Source organism: Trichomycterus rosablanca, chromosome 8 (genome assembly GCF_030014385.1).
Source record: "Trichomycterus rosablanca isolate fTriRos1 chromosome 8, fTriRos1.hap1, whole genome shotgun sequence".
Classification (NCBI taxonomy): Eukaryota; Metazoa; Chordata; class Actinopteri; order Siluriformes; family Trichomycteridae; genus Trichomycterus; species Trichomycterus rosablanca.
This window is the reverse complement of record NC_085995.1, coordinates 9,881,238-9,906,444: the sequence shown is the minus strand read 5'-3', so window position 1 is coordinate 9,906,444 and position 25,207 is coordinate 9,881,238. Positions and strand designations below refer to the sequence as shown.

General features: G+C 40.1%; 1 protein-coding gene across 5 annotated transcripts in view; it reads left to right on the top strand.

The window, feature by feature from the left end:
* dlg3 (discs, large homolog 3 (Drosophila)) overlaps positions 1-25,207 on the top strand; it is a 164,610-nt gene that overhangs the window by 24,809 nt on the left and 114,594 nt on the right. Inside the window, exon 1 of one of the 5 annotated variants that reach the window (XM_063000489.1) lies at positions 9,310-9,985. The exons of 2 other annotated variants lie outside the window; for them this stretch is intronic. In XM_063000489.1, coding sequence (XP_062856559.1) covers positions 9,626-9,985 — 360 coding nt within the window. In that variant the 5' untranslated portion in view covers positions 9,310-9,625. Of the gene's footprint in view, positions 1-9,309; positions 9,986-25,207 lie in introns of those variants that run through there. 2 more of the 5 variants (XM_063000490.1, XM_063000487.1) reach the window with 2 other exon arrangements.

Genomic DNA, 25,207 nt, shown 5'->3' with positions numbered 1-25,207 from the left:
GTTTTCTGACACCATTCTTATCTGTACTAACAGATTTAGTTTAGGATCTTATAGAGGATCTTATGAAGGTCTAGTCTGAGCATTGCTATCATTAATTCTACATAGAAAAACACAATCAAATCATTTAAATATTTGTATATGCATGACACCAAACCACAATCCCCAAAATACCCCCAAACATAACGTACCAAGACCTGCGACATATTCACACCATATCAAAAAAAGCCCTCTATTATACAACACTGCCTCTGCATTTCATTCAAAGCCTGCTTAGTAATGGTGTTGCTGCCCCTTTAGGTCCGCCGGTACCTTCTCATACCTTATATGGGCATGCTTCCTGTCAAGTGGTAAAAGAGCAGTCACATGGGCTGCTATGAGAATGCACAAAAATTCCAGAAATGTTCTTTCGATGCTGTCTATGTGAGTGAGTATGTGCAGCATGTGAGGCAGGCTCAAGGGTTTATGTAATTGGGATTGCAGGAGCTGGCAATAAAGCTGGCAGATAAAAGCGATTTGTCAAAAGGTGGACTCTGCCCTCCTGAAACCTGCTGTTTATGCTATGCGTAAAGCTTTCCAGTCATCTTTTTTTGAAGAGTATGTTATGACTTTGCTGTTTATGGTGATTAACTGTAGTTGCCTCCACTGTTAGAGTGTTTAGACCAGGGGTGTCAAACTCACGGCCCGCGGGCCAGATCCGGCCCGCCACGTCATTTTATGTGGCCCGCGAGAGGTTTAACGACTGTATGATTGTTGTGATGGTTCGAGTCGTTACAGAGACGCGCTTATAATTTAACGAGACACCTGCGCCTTTAAGAGACAACCGTGACATCGTAGTCATGGCAACTAATTTTAACCATAAAAAAACTAAAAGCCATGTGACTTTTACGGCAAAGAGAATGCGAAGTAGCGTAGTCAGTAATGTAAACAATAATAAATAAATACTGTAAATAAATAATTATCTTTCTGTATAATACCAAAGCTTCGTCTGTAAGTAGTGGTGTTTATATTCTCAGTTGTTAGTAAATGTTTAGTGAGTATATCACAGCGTTTTAGTTACAAATTTACCGTAATTAAATACTGTTGTTACGTTACTGTAGCGATTAGTATCTTTACACAAAATTTAAACTCGTTAGCGTTATTTTACGTTTGGTTAAATCTCATATTGTACCAGATGTAACACTTGACTACAGCTGTGTGCTTTTACTGTATTAAGTTCTTTATTGTTTTTATTGTTTGTGTTTTTACTTCATTTTGATGCACACAGTATCACACAGCTGGCGAGCAAATAAACCGACTGTATTCTGAAGAGAGCTGTCTGTAGGTCTGTCTGTCTGTCTAGCTGGGAAAGGGGGATAAACTATTAGTGAGGGCAGAATGATTGTCTTAAAAATACACTGTAAAATCCTAAACAAACTGCATCTTTCAAAATGCATGCTGATTTTGTGACCTGCAAAGTGACACAACCCGCCAGTAGATGATGTTACACATATTTACACATGATCCTAAAATGTACAAGAAGATAAGTAAGAAAATTAAGCATAAGGAGGAAATTTAATGAAAATGAAAACAAGTTTGTGCTTCAGGAAGAGAAACCGGTGCGTCTCTTGTGTTATGAGGCCATGTCTGTGGTAAAGTAGGACAATATAAATGCAGAATTCGGCCTCCAAGAAAAACAACAGACTGCAATCACAGCAGGATACGTTACAATCGGCCCTTTGAGGGCCACCATAATGCTGATGTGGCCCTCGGTGAAAATGAGTTTGACACCCCTGGTTTAGACCTATATTGAAGCTTCTTTAAATGATAATAATTCAAAAACAAGAATATTAGAAGTATAGAAAACCTTTATTTGTCATATATACATATACAGGTGTACAGTACTGTACAATGAAATTCTTTCTTCACGTATCCCAGCTTGTTTGGAAGCTGGGGTCAGATCGCAGGGTCAGTCATCATACAGCCCCCTGGAGCTGAGAGGGTTAAGGACCTTGCTCAAGGGCCCAACAGTGGCTGCATGGCAGAGCTGGGATTCGAACTCTCAACCTTTCAGTTGATAGCCCAAAGCCTTACCCACTAGGCCAACACTGTACCCTTCAGGTAGATATTGTATCTACCTAACTTCCATAAAGTGATGATATGGTTATATACAATTAATATACAATTTATATACACCTGAAGAAGTATGAAGTATTTTTTGTTGCTGGAAATATTCTATTCATAGGTTGAAAATATGAATAGGATATGCATAAAATATACATATTAAAATTAAACAAATTAAAGCCTATATATTACAAAGCTGTAATACTATTTAACATTGCATGACCTTCTAATTCTTCGTTAAAGATTATGCTAGACAATAGCTGGTGATTTCTCTGTGCACATAAAAATAGGACTACATTACCAAAACCTAAGTACATGAAAGAGTTGTCTTGTGCCAAGGTCAGGAAGACAACTCAAATGGTCATTTAATGACCTATTCAGTATGGTTCCCTATGAGGCACAGCCACTGACAAGTAAAAAGATGCCACAGGGAGTATGTGATAGTCTAGGCTCTTCTCAACCAGAGGTATTGGCAGTGATGAGAAGTGAAGTATATGGAAAAGTGCAATAAAACCCCAAACCGCTTTATATCTTGGAGCACGAATGGGTTCAAGTTTATTGAAACAGCGACACTAGGAGTCAGTATCCATCGATAGCCATAGGTATTCAAGATACCATTATAAGGAGTATGTGATAGTCTAGGCCAGGGGTGCACAACATACGGCCCGGCAAAACTCTCGATCCGGCCCGCCAAATGAAGTGCTGATGCATTTTTAAATAAATGATGCTGTCACTTTAAATTCACCGGGTAATTCCATGAACTTGCGACTGAAAAGTAAATTATGTAAATACAGGTTACTTTAGCGGTACCATGTTTGTCCAAACCAAGTACGAGTAAAAAAAGAAAAGTGGATCTCGAGCATAGGAAATTTAACCCTGAATGGACATACAAGTATTTTTTTTTTATTAAACGGGCCATGGCGTTTTCTCATGTCTGGTTTTCACGATTAATTCGGTTAATTTGAATGAACGTTTTCACCCGATGTTAGAAATGTGACAATCGCAATTGTTTACATACTTTATATTTTAATTACATTTACATTTACATTTTCGGCATTTAGCAGACGCTTTTATCCAAAGCGACTTACAGTTATGACTGAACAGAATTTTGAGCAATTGAGGGTTAAGGGCCTTGCTCAGGGGCCCAACAGTGGCAACTTGGTGGTGGTGGGGCTTGAACCGGCAACCTCCTGGTTACTAGTCCAGTACCTTAACCGCTGAGCTACCACTGCCCTAAAATTAAAATACCAACATGTCACGAGGCAGAAACTGACCAGACGCCCGCAGATTATAAATCAGGGAAAGTTTAATATCAAAAGGGCGAAAACAGTGTACAAAATCCAAAACCAGAGGATAAACAGACCGGCAGCAAACGGAAGACAACAAGGATCATACACGGTAATGGTTAGATTCAGAAATAAGGACCGCAAACACGAACGGCAAAACTTCACAACGAGACTCAAACAGAAGAGTTTAATTAAGCTGCGCATGGAACCGAACACAGCTGAACTGAATCAAAACTCCGGAGACGGTGAGCGCGATCAGGATTGGCTGACCCTGGACATGTGATAGTCACGTGAGAGTACGTGGGAGCATGGGAATTATAGTCCATATTGTTAGACGCAGAATGTGCCCCGTCCATCCACCCACCCAGTCACAAGAGGACAAAATCAAAGCTGAGCTGACTGCTCACTTGATGTCCCCTAGTGTAGATACTGATACAGACTCTTTAAATTATTGTTAATTATTGTTATATTGTTATTGTTATAAAGTTTATAGGTGGTGCTGTCTCTATTTTTTAGTCTTTTAAATTAAATTTTTTTAATTGCATTATACAAAAACAAAACAAATCGTAATTGAGAATCGATAATACATTTGAAAATAATCGAAAAATTTTTTTTGGCTTAATCACCCAGCCCTAACTGTATTAAAAATTCATGTGGACAGGCCTGTAAAAATGAAATTTGTGGTCCCTCTGGTTTAGGTGTTTATGTGAAATCGGCCCTTGGTAAAAAGAAGTTGTGCACCCCTGGTCTAGGCTCTTCTCAACCAGAGGTATTGGCAATGATCAGAAGGAGCACGAATTTTATATCTTTATATCTTGGAGCACGAATGGGTTCAGGTTTATTGACACAGTGGCATTAAGAGTCAGTATCGCCTAGGTGTTTCACTTTAAGAAAGTATATTCTGTATTCTATCAAGTATAATCTAAATATCACTCTTTTATGTGATTTAGAAGAATATGTTACATAATGCATTTAACATTTAGTAATTAGCATGGAATACTTTATTTGGATTTTTCCCAATCTTGTTCTTAATCCAGTTTTACTATTTTCTTGGGCCTTACTAAGCAATTTTTTTAGCTTTATACACTTCTGTGCAAAAATGTGCCAAGCCTAAAGTGGCAATACATTAAGCATTTAATGATCTTAACAACAAATCATTAGTCAGTAAATGAATTCAACAAATGCAAGAAATGCACTGCCAAGACCACTCACTGTGCCACCATTTGCTGCCTAACTTTTGCCACAGTGTAGGGGTACAAATTTTGCCAGTTTTCTATCAACTCTAATGTCATTAGTCGATGGTTAACCAAAAACCAGAAAGCTAACATTAAAATATATTCATATTATTAAATTTTTATATTTAATTAAATAGCATAATGTTGTGAATGTGTCAGTAATGTTGAACAGTAACATAAACACTAAGAACTAGTGAGATTTTAAACAGAAGCCAGTAAAGAACAGTGTATTATTAACTCTGACTTAACATGCTTATCATAAATAATAAAGATGCAGCTTGTTTTTAAAGCGTTTCCTAACATAATTAGTATTAAGCAATAATAAGCAAAATTCTACCTATATACTGGGACATGCTGCATCTTTTTCCACATCATTTTGTAAAATAAATAAAATCTGTAGAGATTACCATGGAGTCAGATTCCATACTGACACGAACCAGCTTCTGTTTGTGATTTTTTTGTTTAGTAGTTCGGCATCCACAATCTAAATTCATATAAATAAACAAATTAATAAGTTCTTCTATTCTGGTTAGATCAGCAGCTGTCTTGTTCGGACACCTAGTTGGCATTAAGCTTTTTTTAACAATAAATGTTTCAAACACAAGTTTAAAAGTGAAACAGGAGAAGAATCTGGCTAAACACAGATACATGTGGATCTTTTAGAGTTGAGAATTTGACTGTTATCCCACACAAATGCAGATTCGTCTCATATTCACACTTTGATGACGTGTTACTGCACCACTCAAGAGTTTAAGGGTACAAATTTCGAGTTTCAAAGATTTAGAGTTACAAGGTACGACTTTATTTCAAATAAACCGGTGTGAACAGAAAACTATGAAAGAAGGGGTAAACAAACAGGAATGTTCAGGAATATGGAAATACGTAACAGAACATATACTAACAGTGAACTAGGAATCCATCTAACAGTGAAGCAGTTATTAACACTCAAACAATGCAAAACAAAGGGAACAAGTTTTTTGTAAAAGCACTAATCAGGGGAACATGCGGAACAAATGAAGACAATAAACAAGAACAAATCAAAAGAAAAGGCTGGTGACTGGGTTGGGATCTGGAAATGACAGCAAAACTAAGAAGTTCTTGTCAAGCGTGTAACTGTTTCATTTTGTGGTTTTAAAAATCTAGTTTTGCTATTTTATGTCACATAGACTGTGTGGTTGTGCGTATCAGTTGCACTAGAAAACATTTATATATGTGAATACTGTATTTAAAGACATGCTGGGTTTACGAATCTTAATCTAGAGCTTCATAGATGCTTTTCCTTACATCATTCAGCTGTACTAATGGCATATTTGTTTTTAGAATTCAGCCTGAGAGGATGCATCTGCCTCTCCTATCACACAGAGCATACAGTATGTGTGTAGCTGCCTGCAACTGCGAAATGCATATGAGCACATAGTTAGAGATGCTCGATGGCTGCAGCTTGATATTTTAAGACCTTCTTTAATCCGTGTTTATGTGTATCAAAGCTCACTATCCCTTTAACAACCTCTTTCTTTTATTCTTCTTTTATCCAGCTTGTGCTCTCATGCCTAGGATTACATACAGGGGTTGGACAAAATAACTGAAACACCTGTCATTTTAGTGTGGGAGGTTTCATGGCTAAATTGGACCAGTCTGGTGGCCAATCTTCATTAATTGCACATTGCACCAGTAAGAGCAGAGTGTGAAGGTTCAATTAGCAGGGTAAGAGCACAGTTTTGCTCAAAATATTGCAATGCACACAACATTATGGGTGACATACCAGAGTTCAAAAGAGGACAAATTGTTGGTGCACGTCTTGCTGGCGCATCTGTGACCAAGACAGCAAGTCTTTGTGATGTATCAAGAGCCACGGTATCCAGGGTAATGTCAGCATACCACCAAGAAGGACAAACCACATCCAACAGGATTAACTGTGGACGCAAGAGGAAGCTGTCTGAAAGGGATGTTCGGGTGCTAACCCGGATTGTATCCAAAAAACGTAAAACCACGGCTGCCCAAATCACGGCAGAATTAAATGTGCACCTCGACTCTCCTGTTTCCACCAGAACTGTCCGTCGGGAGCTCCACAGGGTCAATATACACGGCCGGGCTGCTATAGCCAAACCTTTGGTCACTCGTGCCAATGCCAAACGTCGGTTTCAATGGTGCAAGGAGCGCAAATCTTGGGCTGTGGACAATGTGAAACATGTATTGTTCTCTGATGAGTCCACCTTTACTGTTTTCCCCACATCCGGGAGAGTTACGGTGTGGAGAAGCCCCAAAGAAGCGTACCACCCAGACTGTTGCATGCCCAGAGTGAAGCATGGGGGTGGATCAGTGATGGTTTGGGCTGCCATATAATGGCATTCCCTTGGCCCAATACTTGTGCTAGATGGGCGCGTCACTGCCAAGGACTACCGAACTATTCTGGAGGACCATGTGCATCCAATGGCGGTGCCGTGTATCAGGATGACGATGCACCAATACACACAGCAAGACTGGTGAAAGATTGGTTTGATGAACATGAAAGTGAAGTTGAACATCTCCCATGGCCTGCACAGTCACCAGATCTAAATATTATTGAGCCACTTTGGGGTGTTTTGGAGAAGCATCACGTAGTGACCTGGCCACTATCCTGCAAGAAGAATGGCTTAAAATCCCTCTGACCACTGTGCAGGACTTGTATATGTCATTTCCAAGACGAATTGACGCTGTATTGGCCGCAAAAGGAGGCCCTACACCATACTAATAAATTATTGTGGTCTAAAACCAGGTGTTTCAGTTATTTTGTCCAACCCCTGTATATAGACAGCCATTGATTTATTGTTGCCTTAACTACGAATACCCTATTTTTATTATGGTATTATCCGTTACATTATTACATGATCCCTGCAGGAGTAAGATCCTTTGCCAAGGATACTACAAACACCCACATACACATGCAGCACAACAAACAATCAAGAGGGTTAATTTAAGCATATAATCCATTATGATCTGTATCTCCAGTAGAGAAGAGTGTAAAGATTTAAACATTGCTTTTGGTCAGAGTTTTAATTTGGGCATCAAGACGTGTGTGGTTGACCATCACAGGTATCTAACACATGTGCTGTGATCTACACAGATCAGCCATAACATTAAAACACACTCACTGTCCATTTTATCAGCTCCACTTACCATATAGGAGCACTTTGTAGTTCTACAATTACTGACTGTAGTCCATCTGTTTCTTTGCATGCTTTGTTAGCCCCCTATCATGCTGTTCTTCAATGGTCAGGACCCCCACAGGACCACCTCAGAGTAGGTATTATTTGGTTGGTGGATCATTCTCAGCACTGAGTGACACTGACATGGTGGTGGTGTGTTAGTGTGTGTTTTGCTGGTATGAGTGGATCAGACACAGCAGCGCTGCTGGAGTTTTTAACACCTCACTGTCACTGCTGGACTGAGAATTGTCCACCAACCAAAAATATCCAGCCAACAGCGCCCCGTGGGCAGCGTCTTGTGATCACTGATGAAGGTCTAGAAGATGACCAACTCAAACAGCAGCAATAGATGAGCGATCGTCTCTGACTTTACATCTTCAAGGTGGACCAACTAGGTAGGAGTGTCTAATAGAGTGGACAGTGAGTGAACACAGTATTTGGTCCCTTCCCCCTTTCCCAGATAGCACAGATGAGATTCAAAACCAGAGAATTGGTGGGCTAGAGTAACAGACTGCTTTGCAGGGCAGTTGTAGCCTAGTGGTTAAGATACTGGACTAGTAATTAGAAGGTTGCCAGTTCAATCCCCACCACTGCCAGGTTGCTGCTGTTGGGCCCTTGAGCAAAGCCCTTAACCCTCAGTTGCTTAGACTGTGTACTGTAAGTCGCATTGTATAAAAAGTAATAAACTGCTAAGCAGGCTAAGCCGCATGATAAAGTTAATTAATTAATTGAAAATTGTAGAGATGAAACTTTCATCTGAATGATCTCAGTGTAGCCTTTATCATGAGTTAGTGGTAAAGCATCTATGCTTATGTCCATGCTGATATACGGAGCGCCGGCCCTTTAAGAGCATCCACTGAAACAATGGGCGGTGGCGCTGCTGCTGCTGCCCATGGCTGTACCGTGCTCCGATTGGCTGCGCCTCTCAGAGCCGAGATGCTGTAGGGATGCTGCTACGCATCTCCCTCTCCCCCCTCTCTGTCTCGCATCCTCCGTCTCTCTCCCTTGCCTGCTCGCATCCTTCTGTATATTTCTCATTTTGGGCGAGCTAACCGAGAGGCAATTCAATGCTCAGCTTCTTTCTGCAGGCTGAGAAAAGAGAGAGAACGAGAGAAATCGCTTCCCAACGCAGGAGAAAGAACAGGAGGAAAGCTTTCCGGTGAAAAGAAGAGAAACACAAAGGAAGACTTGATTACGGATATTATTCATTTACATATATATATACAAATGGTTTATTATATTATATATTTGTACACACGCATATAGATATTTATACATATATATCTATCTATATGTATATATATACCTAATATATCTGTATAGAATTGTATCTGTGTTTGTCTGTTTATATTAATATTTTTATATGTAAGTGTGTGTGTAAATATATACATATTTAAACAAATGAATATATATATCTATGAATTTTTATACACATCACTGTGAACCAAGACGGGCACGAAGAAAGTTCTATCATCGGGGCTGGTCTCTGATTGTGTGATCATATACAATATTTTCATCGTTCCAGCATTTAATTCCCCATTTTTCTTACATCGAACAGAGGAAGACTACAGACCTTTTTGTATCACTTGTTTACTGGTTGCTACTTTCTCGCCTCCTTTTTCCCCGATTGGGAGGAACAACGAGGAAACGAATAGGGCTTTTATAAGCAGGGAGACGACGGCAAGGTTCCTGTGATTTGTGCTTTTCACCAGCACTGCTGTTCCCTGAGCCGAGCAGCATTGTGCACCGTTTGATCTAAGCAACAGAATCAGCAACAGCAGCAACGTACGACAGTGCCACACCGTGCGATCCAGCCAGCATGCACAAACACCACCACTGCTGCAAGTGCCCAGAATGCTACGAGGTGACACGCATGGCCGCCCTGCGCAGAATGGACGCCCCGGCGTACGGAGACTGGCAGCCCGAACCCTACGGATACCCGGCCAGCTACGGTGGCGGCCAGACCCTGCCTCCCCAAACCTCGGGCGGTGGATCGGGCATGAGCGGAGGGGGCACGCTGGGCAGAAGTAAGGGCAAAATGATGTCAGCCGGTGGTCCCGGAGGCCCCACTTCCAAGAGCCAGTCCAAGAGTGGTCCTAAGGTAAATGGCAACAACTCGGGAGGGCAAGGTGGATGGTGGCCAGAATGCACCTGTACCAATCGGGATTGGTATGATCAGGTAAATGCCTTTGCCATGCTTGATAGTGTGTGCATGCCAGTGGGGCATTGCAAGTAGGCAGTTGATGGATGTGCCTGCTAGGTTATTTAGTGGAGTTAAAAAGCCTGTTGTACCGTACAGAATCAAGGCTCATGTTGCGTATGCATTTAGTCATATTGCTGTGTGTGATTATACATGATAGGGCTCATATTTTCCATAAGGACTGTCTTTTGCGTGCTCATCTTATATTCTCAGTCTAGTTGAACGTTTATTTTTTAAATATAATGCAAATCATCAGACAGAAATTTTAGAACAGCAAACTGTAGACGTGAATGTAAAATGTACCTCATAATTTACATTGATTTATTATTCTAAGTTAAAATAGTAACATTCAGCACAGATGCTTGGATGCAGTACTATTTATACAGACCTGTATTTTTTTTATGAAGACGTGCTAAAAAGGCAGCAAAATGCATTCATGTGCATAGATTTTTGCAGAGAACATGGAGGAAGGAAGTGACAGGGTACAGAATAGCACAATAACTCTATTCTCTGTGATGATTGTACAAGATCTGTTGATGCACCGCTTATTAAGGATGGAATGGAATCATCGAAGGGAAATGTTCAGGATAAAACACACCATTCCTCGTAATTCCTAACTATGCGAATGGTGACGGCTTTACACTGCTCCCGATTGCTTATTTTCTGACAGATCGTGTCGGCTTGGAGGCTAGGAACACAAACTGTAATTAAATAAGGTGTGTGTGAAAAAGAGCAGGGGTGGGGGAAGGGTCGCTCTTTTATGTATGAAATGGAAGGCACAACAGGCTCCCTGCACGAGCAACACAGCCTGCGTGATTCTAGTTTATTGAAAAAAGAAACCTGCAGTACATGAATATTTACATGGATTTGAAATTTGGGATTTGCATTATTTGGGGGTGGGATTTGGATAGAATAGATGCTAGTAGACAGCAAAAGTGCAAGAGTAAAATGGAGGGTGAAGTGTCAGTGACAGATTCCACCGTGCGTGCATGGGCCTGGAGAAAAATGTGAGCAGATGGTGATGCTTGGTTTACTCGGTCAAGATTGCAAAGGTTTCTATGCCAGTTGGGCTAATTTGGGTATTGCAACTAAGACAGAGTGTATAGTACATCCTCCACAGGTTTCCTCTTTTTACTTAGATGTATGTGAAAATTTGCCTTGAATATGAACACTGACCAGGTAGCTTTAGTTATGTAATGGCTTAGTAGGCAGATTTCGCTTAGTGTCTTTCGGTAGGATATGCTCAACATTGAAAGGTGGTTAAATAACAGAAAGCAGGCAAGCGAGACTATTTTGGGATGCTAAATAATTCAGCTGATTCCATCTTGCCTGTCACAGCTCATGAGCAGGCTTCAGTAATCTTCAAGGGCCACCTCCACATCCTTTACATTACGTTGCAAGTTGCACAGCAGTAAAGGCGCCAGAATCATTCGCTCATCACATCTGCTCGTCATTAGTGAATGGCCGTGATAAAGCTGAAATTTTTAATTTTAACAAATAAGCTGGTAAAAAACAGGCGGTCGGGCAAGGGGGGAGGGGGTTATGTAAGCTCAGGCGCTTGGTGATGCTGAGCGGAGATGCTTAGAGAGAGCAGCAATGGAGCTATGAACCAGCATCTGCCCTTATTCTCTGTAGGGCAACAGTTTACTGCTTGCAAGCTCTCATTAGTGTATAGGCATTCACATACGCCTACGATTGAGCCGGTTTACTTTTCTACTCTTAAATGAACGCGCTGTTAGGCTACACAGCTAGACAATTATTATGTCTAGTTATTCATTTCTTACAATCACCTACAATCACACTTTTTTTGGCTGAGATAGTTTGTCTCACATTATCTTACAAAATTGCTGTACAAAGGCAATACTGATGGTTGTTCGCCATCATGAGCACCGCCCAGCCAATGCTCTTCATATACAACATTGCTCGCTGTGCAGATCATCATTTCTCAATATTTAGCAGACCTGTTTTGATTCTAGTATGATAGTTATTTAGCTGGTAATTGCAAGCGCTATGGTTGTGCCATGGGTTCTGTCAATGCCGACTAATTGTAAGGAGCTACAAACAACTGTTTCCCCTGTGTTTGCATTGGCAAGTGTCCCTGGAGTACTTCAGTTTAATCCCCCTTCCAAAAACATGCCAGAACTGGGTAGCCCATTCTAAATTGGTCCTAGATGTGGGTTTGTAAAATTGATTGTGTGTTTTTTTCTGTAACGGATTAGTACCCTGTCCAGGGTGTATTTCAGCCATCTATCTATCTATCTATCTATCTATCTATCCATCCATCCATCCATCCATCCATCCATCCATCCATCCATCCATCCATCCATCCATCCATCCATCCATCCATCCATCTATATCTGGCCAGTGTTTTAATAAATTGCTTGATTAAACACATGACAACATTTAGGAGACGTACATCTGATACTGCATATCACCACACTACACAGTGTGTCAACATACTGATCACAGTATTGATGGTAAAAGATTTTGGCACGCCAGTGTGTATATGGTAATAGTAGATCAGTGGTTAAGGTACTGGACTATTAATTTGAAGGTTGCCAATTCAAGCTGCACTATCACCAAGTTCCACTGTTGGCCCCCTAAGCAAGGCCTTTAACCCTCAATTGCTTAGACAATAAACTGTCATAGTACTGTAAGTCTGCTAAATGCCAAAAATGTAAATGTAAATGGTAATAGTAGATCAGTGATCTCCTAGTTGCCACTGTTGGCCCCCTGAGCAAGGCCCTTAACCCTCAATTGCTCCAATTGTATTCATTCCTAATTGTAAGCCACTTTGGTTGAAAGCATCTACTAACTGCAGCAAATGTGAATTGTAGTATTCAGTTTAAGAAACAGCTATAAATCACATTTTTTTGAACCAGGATATGTAAGCTAATGTTTCACAGTGAGCAAAAAGTCTATTCACCATGCTACCTAGTTGAAAGGATTGGTTTGCTGGTTGTGTCTTATTTGCTCTCATGTCACACTCATCTCTAGCTTTTACTGACAACGTAGGACTTAAAGCTCCATAATGAAACAACAGAGCACTCCTGTCATCAGAACATTACAAGTTCAGTAGTCTGGAAGATTGTTGATAGTTGTCCCTTCTCCCATAATGATCAAGAAAGAAGCACTAGCCGATCTAATGCAACTTACGAGTATGACTCTTTCTCCAAGACTGGTAATTTGCCCAATTGTTTTGCACTAATTGCTGGTTAATAATGTGGCATTGGTGGCTTTACATGTCTTGGAGGAAGCATGTGCTAGCCCATGTCCTCCCAGTATGGTTCATTTCATTTGATAAGTATGGACACTGTGGGAACTGAGAAACTAAGAAAAATGAGGCATGACAAAAGAATGACTTGAAAAGCTTTAACTACTGTCTAATTCACCTATTTGTGATAAAATGTATTCACATAGGAATTGTGTACACATTTAAATAGTCATTTAATTAAAGTAGTTATTAAACAACCACCTTTGAGGAAACATATACTGTTGGAGGAACGTTTACCTTGTGTAAATAGAACTATAATTCAGGATCATATGTGACTACTGTGTGACACTGTTATGCTAGTTATGCTGCATAGTAGCGTTGATTTTGTGAGCCTAGGTTTGGTTCTTAGTTTTAGCCATTTATTGTCAGGAACTTTGTATGTTGTTCCAGTGTCGCACTGGTTGAATGATTGAACACCTTTATTTGTCATATATACAATTACAGACGTACAGTACAACGAAATTCTTTCTTCACGTATCCCATGTGGAAGCTTTGGTCAGAGCACAGGGTCAGCCATCGTATGGCGCCCCTGAAGCAGAGAGGGTTAAGGGCCTTGCTCAAGGGCCCAACAGTGGCTGTGTGGCAGAGCCTGGATTCGAACTCTTAACCTTTCAGATGATAGCCCAAAGCTCTACTCACTAGGCTACCACTGTCCCACATTTTGGCTACTACATAACTACAGGGCAGTTGTAGCCTTGTGGTTAAAGTACTGGACTTAATTGGACTAGTAACCGAAAGGTCGCTGGTTCAAGCCCCACCACCGCCAGGTTGTCACTGTTGGGCTCTTGAGCAAGGCCCTTAACCCTTAATAGCTTAGACAATATACTGCACAGTACTGTAAGTTGCTTTGAATAAAAGCATCTGCTAAATGCCAAAAATTTAATGTAGGCTATCACACAATAACTCATTTTACTACATACAACAAAGAAATGTTAATGTAGAGAGATATGTTTATTTTATTAGATCTAATTATAACAGAATATATCACACACATTCATCAGGCATGAAAATAAATTTTTCTATCTTTCCTCTGTGCAAAATGATCTAGATTTATTCCCCTGATTATTATAATGTTATTTAGTTGGATAAAACAGGGTGAAACAGTCAAATGTATATTAAACAGGTCAGTTGTAGCCTAGCGATTTAGGTACTGGACTAGTAATCAGAAAGTCAGTGGTTCAAGCCACACCACTGCCAGGTTGCTGCTGTTGGGCCCTTGAGCAAGGCCCATAACCCTCAATCGCTCAGACTGTAAACTGTCGCAGTACTTTTAGTACCACTGATAGTACATGGGAAACCCTTTGGTGGTATGCCAGATGATTGTGGAAACAAAATGCAGAACCCAGGTGGAATGATGGTAGCTCTGATGAATCAGATATGTACCTGTTAGAAAGACTAAAAACAACAAAAATGAATATAATGCATTTCTTAATATAATGATATAATAAAGCAGTCGGCAGTAGGTAGTAAGAGAAAAGAGCTTAAACAAGGCTTTAACTTACAGCCAGACTATTAATGTGTTTTTACTATGAATTAGTGTTAACATTTTGTCTGTTTGACAGCTACCCAACCAAACCCCCAAACCCCAGTGCAGCCAGTGTTCAATTAACACCTACAATGTTCAGCTGAACATAAATTGACTTGTTGTTTATTTATCAGTACATTTTCTCTACAGAAAGAAGAAGGAGCTGTCATTAAAACTATTAAAGAATATGTTGGGTTATGTACATATAAGTATTTTTATAACAAAATAAGGAAAATATTTGTTTTATTTTACTACTTAAAATAAATGTCATTATAAATGCAGGGTCTATCTGTAAATGCCATTGTTACTAGTGTCATTACCTATTAAAATATAATCTAACCACCTAATAGATGAACAGACAGTTTTCATTCATAGTAGGCATGTCCTGATTCATTTTTAATCCCATCCTGATGTCATAGCTTTGAGTACCAGCCAATATTAATATTTATACTTATACATTTATCCAATTCCAATTCCGTCCTATTGGAATCATGCTGCCCAAGAAAGCACTCAGACGCACATAGTCGCCAGCTGCATCTTTTCAGCTACCTGCATTGGAGTCTTCATCATGTTCGAACAGACACTCCGTCTAAGCTCTTCATATCATCCATTCCTAGTACAGGCGCCTCGACCAGACAGCAGAGACCACGACTGTACTGCAGTGATTAATTTTGGTTTAATTTCTTTTTTCTACTTCGTGCCAGGCAATTGTGCATGTGTTGGGTGCCCAGCCTGGTTGATAGCACAACTGAGATTCTACCTTGGTAGTGCATTAGACCGATTTGTAGCGATAGCTTTGTATGGATATAAATGAATAAGTTTAAATATGTCAGCTGGTGTCAGAGCGCAGAGCTAGTCATTGTACAGCACCCCTGGAGCTACAGTCTTAAGGGCCATGCTCAAGGGCCCAACAGTGGCTGTTTGGAAAAGCTGGTATTCAAACCCACAACAATACTATTGAAAGCCCAAAGCTCTACTCACTGAGCTATTTCTGTCTTGTATTTTGGTTTTCTTATACTTCCAAAAAACATGCCAGTAGGTTTATTGTCGCTTTAAATTGTCCCTTAAAGTGGGTGTACAAATGTGTATGGATGTGTTGGACTGCAATGAACTTTTCAGTCTGAATTCCCTTGCTATAACCAGTAATTCCTTTAGTGTTTATATCCTGACCTGGAAGCTGTTAGTAGTGGGACTACTAGGGGCTGTGTTTTTGGACCAACTGGCTTTGTTTTAAGGGAGCATGAGCAATATCAAATTATATTAAGAGCTATATAGTAAGAGCTTGGGAATAATACACTATTTTGCTAGTTTACTAGTTGGCATCAAGATGTGCCTTTGTTAATATACTTAATGCAATGTACTGGTGTTCTGCTTGATCCCAGCAGTCGTGACCCTTTCCCCGCACCATTTTGGCTATGCAGATCATAAATCCACATACCACGTACAGCTAAATGTTCTTTCCATAGGTTGTAGTTTCACATAAATACATTGGTAAAGCATTTCCAGTAGTGGTGTTAATGGTACATTTGAAAAGCACATGTGAAGTGTTGGGAGTAGTTGTCAAAGGGCTAGATAGTGTAGAGAAACAAATGGTGGCTGATAGATCTTATCACAGCCATCCTTTGAAGCAGGGTCGGTTTCACGGCACCTTTTTCCTCTAAAGCCACTCTGTGTCCTGATAGTAAAAGACTAGACATCATAAAAACAAGAGAGTGATGTCATACTGCTGAGGTGTGATCAGTAGTAACCAAGGGACCACAAGAATACAAGAGATCTTATACACTTACCAGGCACTTTAATAGGTCCTCCTTTCTATATACAGTAATTTAATTAATAAAACAAACCTACTATACAGATGAACATTGTTTGTGTACAGTTATTGACTGTAGTTGCTTTGTACACTTTGCCCTTACCTTCCAACCCTCCACTGACTAGGTGATGTTTGGCTGGTAGAACTCCAGAACTCCAGTGACACAGATATGGTTATAACATGGTAGTGGGACAGTGGTAGCCTAGTGGGTAAAGCTTTTGTGCTTTTAGCCTGAAGGCCGTGTTTCGAATCTCAGCTTGGCCATGCAACAACTCTTGGTTCTCTAGGCAAGGTTCTTGCCCCTTACAATAGCTGACCCTGCGCTCTTCGAATAATCTGATATGCAGAAACAAGAATTTATTGTGCTGTACACATGTAAATGTATATATGTCAAATAAAGGAATTCCATCTGCTCTACACAGACGAAGCATAACATTATGACCACTGACAGGTGAAGTGAATAACACTGATTATCTCTTTATCACGGCAACTGTTAGTGGGTGGGATATATTAGGCACCAAGTGAACATTTTATCCTCATAGTTGATGTGTTAGAAGCAGGAAAAATGGGCAAGTGTAAGGATTTAAACGAGTTTGACAAGGGCCAAATTGTGATGGCTAGACGACTGGGTCAGAGCATCTCCAAAACTGCAGCTCTTGTGTGGTGTTTCCGGTCTGCAGTGGTCAGTGTCTATCAAAAGTGGTCCAAGGAAGGAACAGTGGTAAACCGGCGACAGGGTCATGGGCGGCCAAGGCTCATTGAGGCCCATGTGGTCTGATCCAACAGACGAGCTACTGTAGCTCAAATTGCTGAAGACATTAATGCTGGTTCTGATAGAAAGGTGTCAGAATACACAGTGCATCACAGTCACAGGGCTGTTTTGGCAGCAAAAGGGGGACCAACACAATATTAGGAAGGTGGTCATAATGTTATGCCTAATTGGTGTAGATTATTATTATTATTATTATTATTATTGCTATCAAATGGGATACAGCAGGGTGAGAGAGCTACAGATGGTCTACAGTCCGTCATTGTATATGCCCAAAGATAATGTCATTGAATCAATTCCAAATGGATGTTTTTAATAAAATAATGGCTGAGTGTAAAACTCACATTACATTTATTTCATTTAGCTTAAAGTATCATTTATTCATTTTCTATAAACCCTTGAGCATTTTTAGGGTCGTGTAAGATCCAAAGCCACCCAGAAATACAGGGTGCAATGTAGGAATACCAGACATCCCAAGTCTCCCAGAAGTTCCGGGAGTCTCCCGCATATACATAGCGGCTCCCTGATGCCCACAAGTCAGATAAAATCTCCCGGAATCTAGAACGAGCGGCCAAGAGCGCGCACACACACGCACGCAGGCGACATAGACTTTATTCCCGATTGCGTATCAAATCCGTTATCTGATATACAATCTAGAGCACTGTGCGCTATGTAGTGAACATGAATGCGTAATCTGATATACAATCTAGTGCACTGTGTAGGGAACATAAACCAATTGTCTAATATACTGTCTAGTGCACTATGTAGTGAACATGAATGCGTTATCTAATACACTATCTAGTGCACTATGTAGGGAACATAAATCCGTGATCTGATATACAATCTAGTGCACTGTGTAGGGAACATAAACCAATTGTCTAATATAATGTCTAGTGCACTATGTAGGGAACATAAATCCGTGATCTGATATACAATCTAGTGCACTGTGTAGGGAACATAAACCAATTGTCTAATGTACTGTCTAGTGCACTATGTAGGGAACGTAAATCCGTGATCTGATATACAATCTAGTGCACTGTGTAGGGAACATAAACCAATTGTGTAATTCACTATCTAGTGCACTACATAGGGAACATAAATTCATATCTAAAATACTAGTGCACTATGTAGGGAACATAAATCCGTTATCTAATATACAATTTAGTGCACTATGTAGGGAACCTAAATCCGTTAACTAATATGCTACCTATGTAAGAAACATAAGTCTATTATCTAGTACACTATCTAGTGGACTAAGTAAGGAACATAAATTCTTTTCTAATATACAATCTAGTGCACTATGTAGGGAACATAAATCTATTATCTTTCACACTATCTAGTGCACTATGTAGTACACATTAATGTGTTTGTGATGCGAACAGAACACACATAAAGAAAATTGGAATACGTGATAGAACATACAGAACAGTGACTGCTGTAAAGGCTCAAACCCAGGTTCTTAGGTCCCACTCTACCAGATGCGCCACCTGTTTTTGTTTCATAAACTGTACATATTTCCCTGCATTTTGCAGACTCGAATTGCACTTTTCTAATGAAATGACTCATATTCTCTTGTTGGATGCTCTTCATTACATAATACAGTTTATCTCAAAAGTGACAGAATCCTGCACTGCTTGTTATTTTCCATTATGTAAAATCGCACAGCATCCTTTGATTCCACTGGTGTATATATACTGGTTATTGCCACAGTCTCACTAGATTTGTAGTTTCCATCAGACAGAAATTCAGTTTTGGAAGAGAAAACTGCATAATCCCTAGTACAAGCACCTAGCTCATGTTGCCATGGCAACCTGAGGGAATCAGACTTGTACTGCTATTTTGTAGATATGATTGTTTTAGCATTGCTTTTGCTGGTGCGCTTAGTCTTTAAAGCTCAATTCCAGGACACAGTGTGGAACAGTGAAATGTAAATAAAAACAATAAACACTGATGGATAAATCCACAGTAAACTGCATTTAAACAAAAACAGGATAACGACCAGATGATAAAGTGTATTTTTTTGGAAAAATACACTTATTCTTGATGGCTGCAACACATTCCAAAATAGTTGGGACAGGGCAATTTAAAAATATCTCACCAGAATCTAAAAATACATTTAGCTTATGCAATCTGTGAGTCGCAATCTGTAGGTAATCCAACTTTGTTTCTCATTCATATTTGTGGCATATAACAGACGCTTTGATCCAGCGTGACTTACAATTATGACTGAACACAGTTCAAGCAATTGAGGGTTAAGGGCTGGGTTTGAACTGGCAGCCGTACTGTACTACTATTGCTCCACGTTTTTCAAAGAATGATTGCAAGGATTTAAGATTTTTCATCCTCTACTGCACATATCATTATAAAAAGATTTTGTTAACACTTCCTAGATAAACACAATTTAAGCAATTACTCAGGGGTCCAACAGTGGCAACTTGGTGATGGTGGGGCTTGAACTAGCAACCTTCTGATTACTAGTCAGGTATTTTGCCAGCTGTATTAACCCCATACAGCGCATAACATTATGGAAAGATTTAGGTAATCCAGAGAAATGCCTGTGTGAAAAAGGTAAGGCAGAAAATCACTACTCCAGATGTGGCAACTAGGTGGTAATGGGGCTTAAACTGGCAATGTTCTTAACAACTGTACTACAATTGCCCCACATTATTCAAAGAGTGATTGCAAGGATTTTAGCTTTTTACCCTCAACAGTGCATAACATTACAGAAAGATTTAGGTAATCCAGAGAAATCTCTGTGTGAAAAGGGTAAGGCAGAAAATCAGTACTAAAGGTAAATACACTTGAACTTTAATTTATCAGACAGCACTGGCTTAAACTGGCAACCTTCTGATTACTAGTCAAGTACTTTAACAACTGTACTACTATTGCAAGGTTGCATCTGGAGGTAATCTAACTTTCTTTCTCATTCAAATTTGTGGCATATAGCAGACACTTTCATTCAAAGTGACTTACAATTATGACAACACAATTTAAGCAATTGAGGCCTAAGGTGATGGTGGGGTTTGAACTGGCAACCTTCTGATTACAAGTCAAGTACTGTAACAACTGTACTACTATTGCAAGGTTGCATCTGGAGGTAATCTAACTTTCTTTCTCATTCAAATTTGTGGCATATAGCAGACACTTTCATTCAAAGTGACTTACAATTATGACAACACAATTTAAGCAATTGAGGCCTAAGGTGATGGTGGGGTTTGAACTGGCAACCTTCTGATTACAAGTCAAGTACTGTAACAACTGTACTACTATTGCAAGGTTGCATCTGTAGGTAATCCAACTTTGTTTCTCATTCAAATTTGTGGCATTTAGCAGACGCTCATCCAAAGTGGTTTACAATTATGACTAAACAAAGTTCAAGCAATTGAGGCTTAGGGGCCTTGCTCAGGGCTCCAACAGTGGCAACTTGCTGGTGGTGGGGCTTAAACTGGCAACCTTCTGATTACTAGTCCAGTACCTTAACAATTGTACTACTATTGCCTCACATTTCCCAAAGAGTGATTGCAAGGATTTTAGGTGTTTACCCTCTACAGTGCATAAAATTATAGAAAGATTTAGCCAATCCAGAGAAATCACTGTGTGAAAAGGGTAAGGCAGAATACACTTGGCCCTTCATTTATCAGGCAGCACTGGATAAAAAAACTGACATGCTTTTGAGGAGGATATTACCACACTGGCGCTAAAATAATTTGACAAAAAGGGTCCAACAGTGGCAACTTGGTGATGGTGGGGCTTGAACTGGCAACGTTAACAACTGTACTACTATTGCAGAGTTGCATCTGTAGGTAATCCAACTTTGTTTCTCATTCAAATTTAAACAATTGAGACGTAAGGGTCTTGCTCAGGGGGTCTTGCTCTGTCAACCTTCTGATTACTAGTCAAGTACATTGCCAGCTGTATTACTATTGCCCACGTTTCTCAAAGAGTGATAACAAGAATTTTTGATTTTTTACCCTCTACAGCGCATAACATTACAGAAAGATTTAGGTAATCCGGAGAAATCTCTGTGTGAAAGGGGTAAGGCAGAAAATCACTACTAAATACACTTGACCTTTTATTTATCAGGCAGCACTGGATTAAAACTGGCATGCTTCTGAGGATGATGTTACCACACTGGCGCTAAATAACTGTTGTAAGTTAATGCTCCATAGCTGTGTCCACATATGTAAGTTAAGATCATATTATTTTGAGTTAAAACTGTCTAGACATGCTACTGACATCTGTGCTTAAGTTTGTGTAAAATAGATGCACACTGAAAATATGCATTGTGGTCTAACTTGTTGACATTTCACGTCATGCTTCCTCTCCACCAATGCCTATCCCCGCTCTGATTGAGGAGAACGATGCAAACCCACGCCCCCTCCGACACATGGGCAGCATGCCGTATGCATCTTGTCACCTACACTTTAACGAGTGCAATGCGGATCAGCACTGTGTACGGAGAGACACACCCTGACAGCACTCTTTTCTCGTCTCTGTGCAGGCGCCATCAATCAGCCAGAAGAGGTCATAATTGCATTAGTTATTATATTATATTATATTAGAGAGAGAGCCCCCATCCGGCTTTTTAATATCCCATCCCTATCTGAACAACAGGCCAATCGCTGTTCATGTGGCTGTTCAGCCCAGCCGACAGGCAGAGCTGAGACTCGATATGATGTATTCGAGATTCCAGCTCTGATTTACCGCTGCGCCACCTGAGCGGCATTAATCTCTTTTTTAACCGCTTAACAGTCACTAAAATGTATTTATCCCCTAAAACCTTAGACTAGGAATAACTTGGCAACCTTAGATGTCTGAATAAATTTAATTTTAATATTATTTCAAATAACGGGAGGAGTTTTTAAAAACACTGACGTCATGTTCCAGACTAAACAGTGGTTGACTTGGTTGAGTTTTATGTTTGTAGTATATATTTAATATTGCATAAAATATTAAATATATAAAAGCTGGGCGCCCAGGTGGCGCAGTGGGATATTTAGCTTGCACACCAGCACCGAGTTTCTGAACTCCCCGGTTCAAAACTCGGTGTTGCCACCGCTCGGCTGGGCGCCATCTAGCGGGCATAATTGGCGGTGCCTGCAGCAGATACTAATTGGCCACCGTATCTGCAGGGTGGGGGCCAGACTATGTGTGGGTGGGTGGGTCTTCATACGCTGTGTAAGGACCCTGATTGGCGGAAGAGACGCCTGTGCAGAATGCAGGGGCGAGAGAATGAGGGCTGTACACGTGTCGAAAGAGGCATGTACAGCGACGTGCTCTCCTCGGATGTAATCTGGTATCTCTCAGCAGCGGAAGACAAAATTGAGTGTGCTAAATCGGGAGGAAAATGGGGAGAAAATGCATAATATATATATATATATATACTGTATATTAGGGCTGTCGAAGTTAACGCGATAAAACGCAATCTCAATTTAACACGATAAAAAAAAATAGTGCCGTTAACGCAAATTCTATTTGGCTCTGCGAGTCATCCGTAGTTCATGTTGAGACTTGACCGTGCATGGCATCTCTCATTAAGTCAGCGTTTCTCAAATGTAACCGAGCGTGGTAGTGATGCACTTTCTTAATAAAGAAATAAATACACGGTATATTCACAAGTTGTCGGGAGCAAAACACTTTATTACTTTTTCTGTTACGGTACCGAATAGCAAACAGCTAGAGTCATACCGTTAGCCAAGCATGCTATTCCATGCACTATGGAAGCCCCAAAGGGTCAAAACACACTCACTTCGTGTAGAAACGTCCATCAAACCATCGTCACGATACAACCACAGAAAAGTCTGTTACAATAACTACGCCTTATCCCACCTAAAGCACCGCTGATCTACAATGTTTGCTGATGGAGAAATTTTAACCTACAATCTGACATATATACAAAGTCAAGGGTCTCTGCTGGATAGTATTACTGCCTAGTACGTGAGTGAATAAAACTCCCTTACAGTTTTCTGTTGTCCCAGCAGTTTTTAACATAAGTACATTTAGCATAAATTGTGTTCACCATTTTAATTGTAACATTTCACTTAAAAATCCTTGTTTTCTATAACATTTACACATATTTTTTTTAATGCGATTAATCACGATTAACTATATGAAATTCTGAGATTAATCGCGATTAAAAAAAATTATCGTTTGACAGCCCTAATATATATATATATATGAGCTTCTTAATTCTATTTGTCAGAGGCAGAGGCACAACAATGTATCTAAATCTACTTTCTAATATATTGCATGGTATGCATTGCCCACTATATTGGTGATATTGGCCAGTCGGGCGTCTACACAGACATAGCCTAGCGATTGGGAGGTGACCTTGTCAGTTCTTTCAGAGCCCAGATAAATAGGGAGGACTGCGTGAGAAAGGGCATCTGGCGTTAAAATTGTGCCAAATCAGGCATGCGGGCCAAAATTATCTGCTGATGTCAGTGCTTTTACAGCGTGCTTTATGTTTATGGACACATTGCACTAAAATGCTTTTAGTTGAAGTAAAAGAACAAATATTATACACCGATTAGGCATAACATTATGACCACCTTCTTAATACTGTGTTAGTCCCCCTTTTTCTGCCAAAACAGCCCCGCAACATTGATGCACTGTGTACTCTGACACCTTTCTATCATAACCAACATTAACTTCTAAGCAGTTTGAGCTACAGTAGCTCGTCTGTTGGATCGGACCACACAGGCCAGCCTTCGCTCCCCACGTAAATCAGTGAGCCTTGGCCGCCCATGACCCTGTCGCTGGTTTACCACCGTTTTTTCCTTGGACCACTTTTGATAGACACTGACCACTGCAGACCGGGACCACCCCACAAGAGCTGCAGTTTTGGAGATGCTCTGACCCAGTCGTCTAGCCATCACAATTTGGCCCTTGTCAAACTCACTCAAATCTTTATGCTCGCCCATTTTTCCTGCTTCTAACATCACCTTTGAGGATACAATGTTTACATGATGCCTAATATATCCCACCCACTAACAGGTGTCGTGATTAAGGGATAATCAGTGTTATTCACTTCACCTGTCAGTGGTCACAATTTTATGCTTGGTTGGTAAAACAGTTATCAAAGACCACCATGTATTTAAAAAAAACATTTTTACGTTTTAACCGTATGGATACGTATATGTGTTGGGAAAGAAAGTCTGTAGCTAAATACCTAAAGATTAATCTTTTTATAGGTAGGTATAAAAAAGTCTCATAAGACAGCAAAGTGTCTCACATCTCATCTCAGCAAATTTCAGAAAAGCTGCGGGGCAAGATCATGAATATGAATTGACCAGTGCACAAAACCCAACGTTTGATTGAGGTGAGACAGTGTTGCTAAGGCAACTGCTTCACACTCGGGCTTCTTTGGTGGTCTGGCAGTAAAGCTCATTGTTTTAAAGGAAACATTCAGCATAAAACATGTTTATATTGAAATAATTGGGGATTTACTTTAGGGTTTTAGTGTTTGTTTTGTGTTCATTTCTAGGGTGAATGATGTTGCTGTATTTGTATTATTCCAGTGAGAGAATAGTTACCCCAGTGGAGGACTCTGCCTTCACTGTTAATATAGCATTTAATAAAATGGAATTGTAAAAAATAACCATAATTACATGGTCAGGTTTTAAAAAAAGAGCTTCTTTATTTATTTATGAATTTTTTAAAAATATATATGCATTTCTCCCATTGTCTCCCAATTTAGCGTAGTCAATTTGTCTTCCGCTGCTGGGGGATCCCTGATTTTTTGCAGTTGAGGAGGGTATATTGCTGCTCACGCCTCCTCCGACCCGCGCGCAGCCCTTAACAGAACCCTTTTCCACCCATGC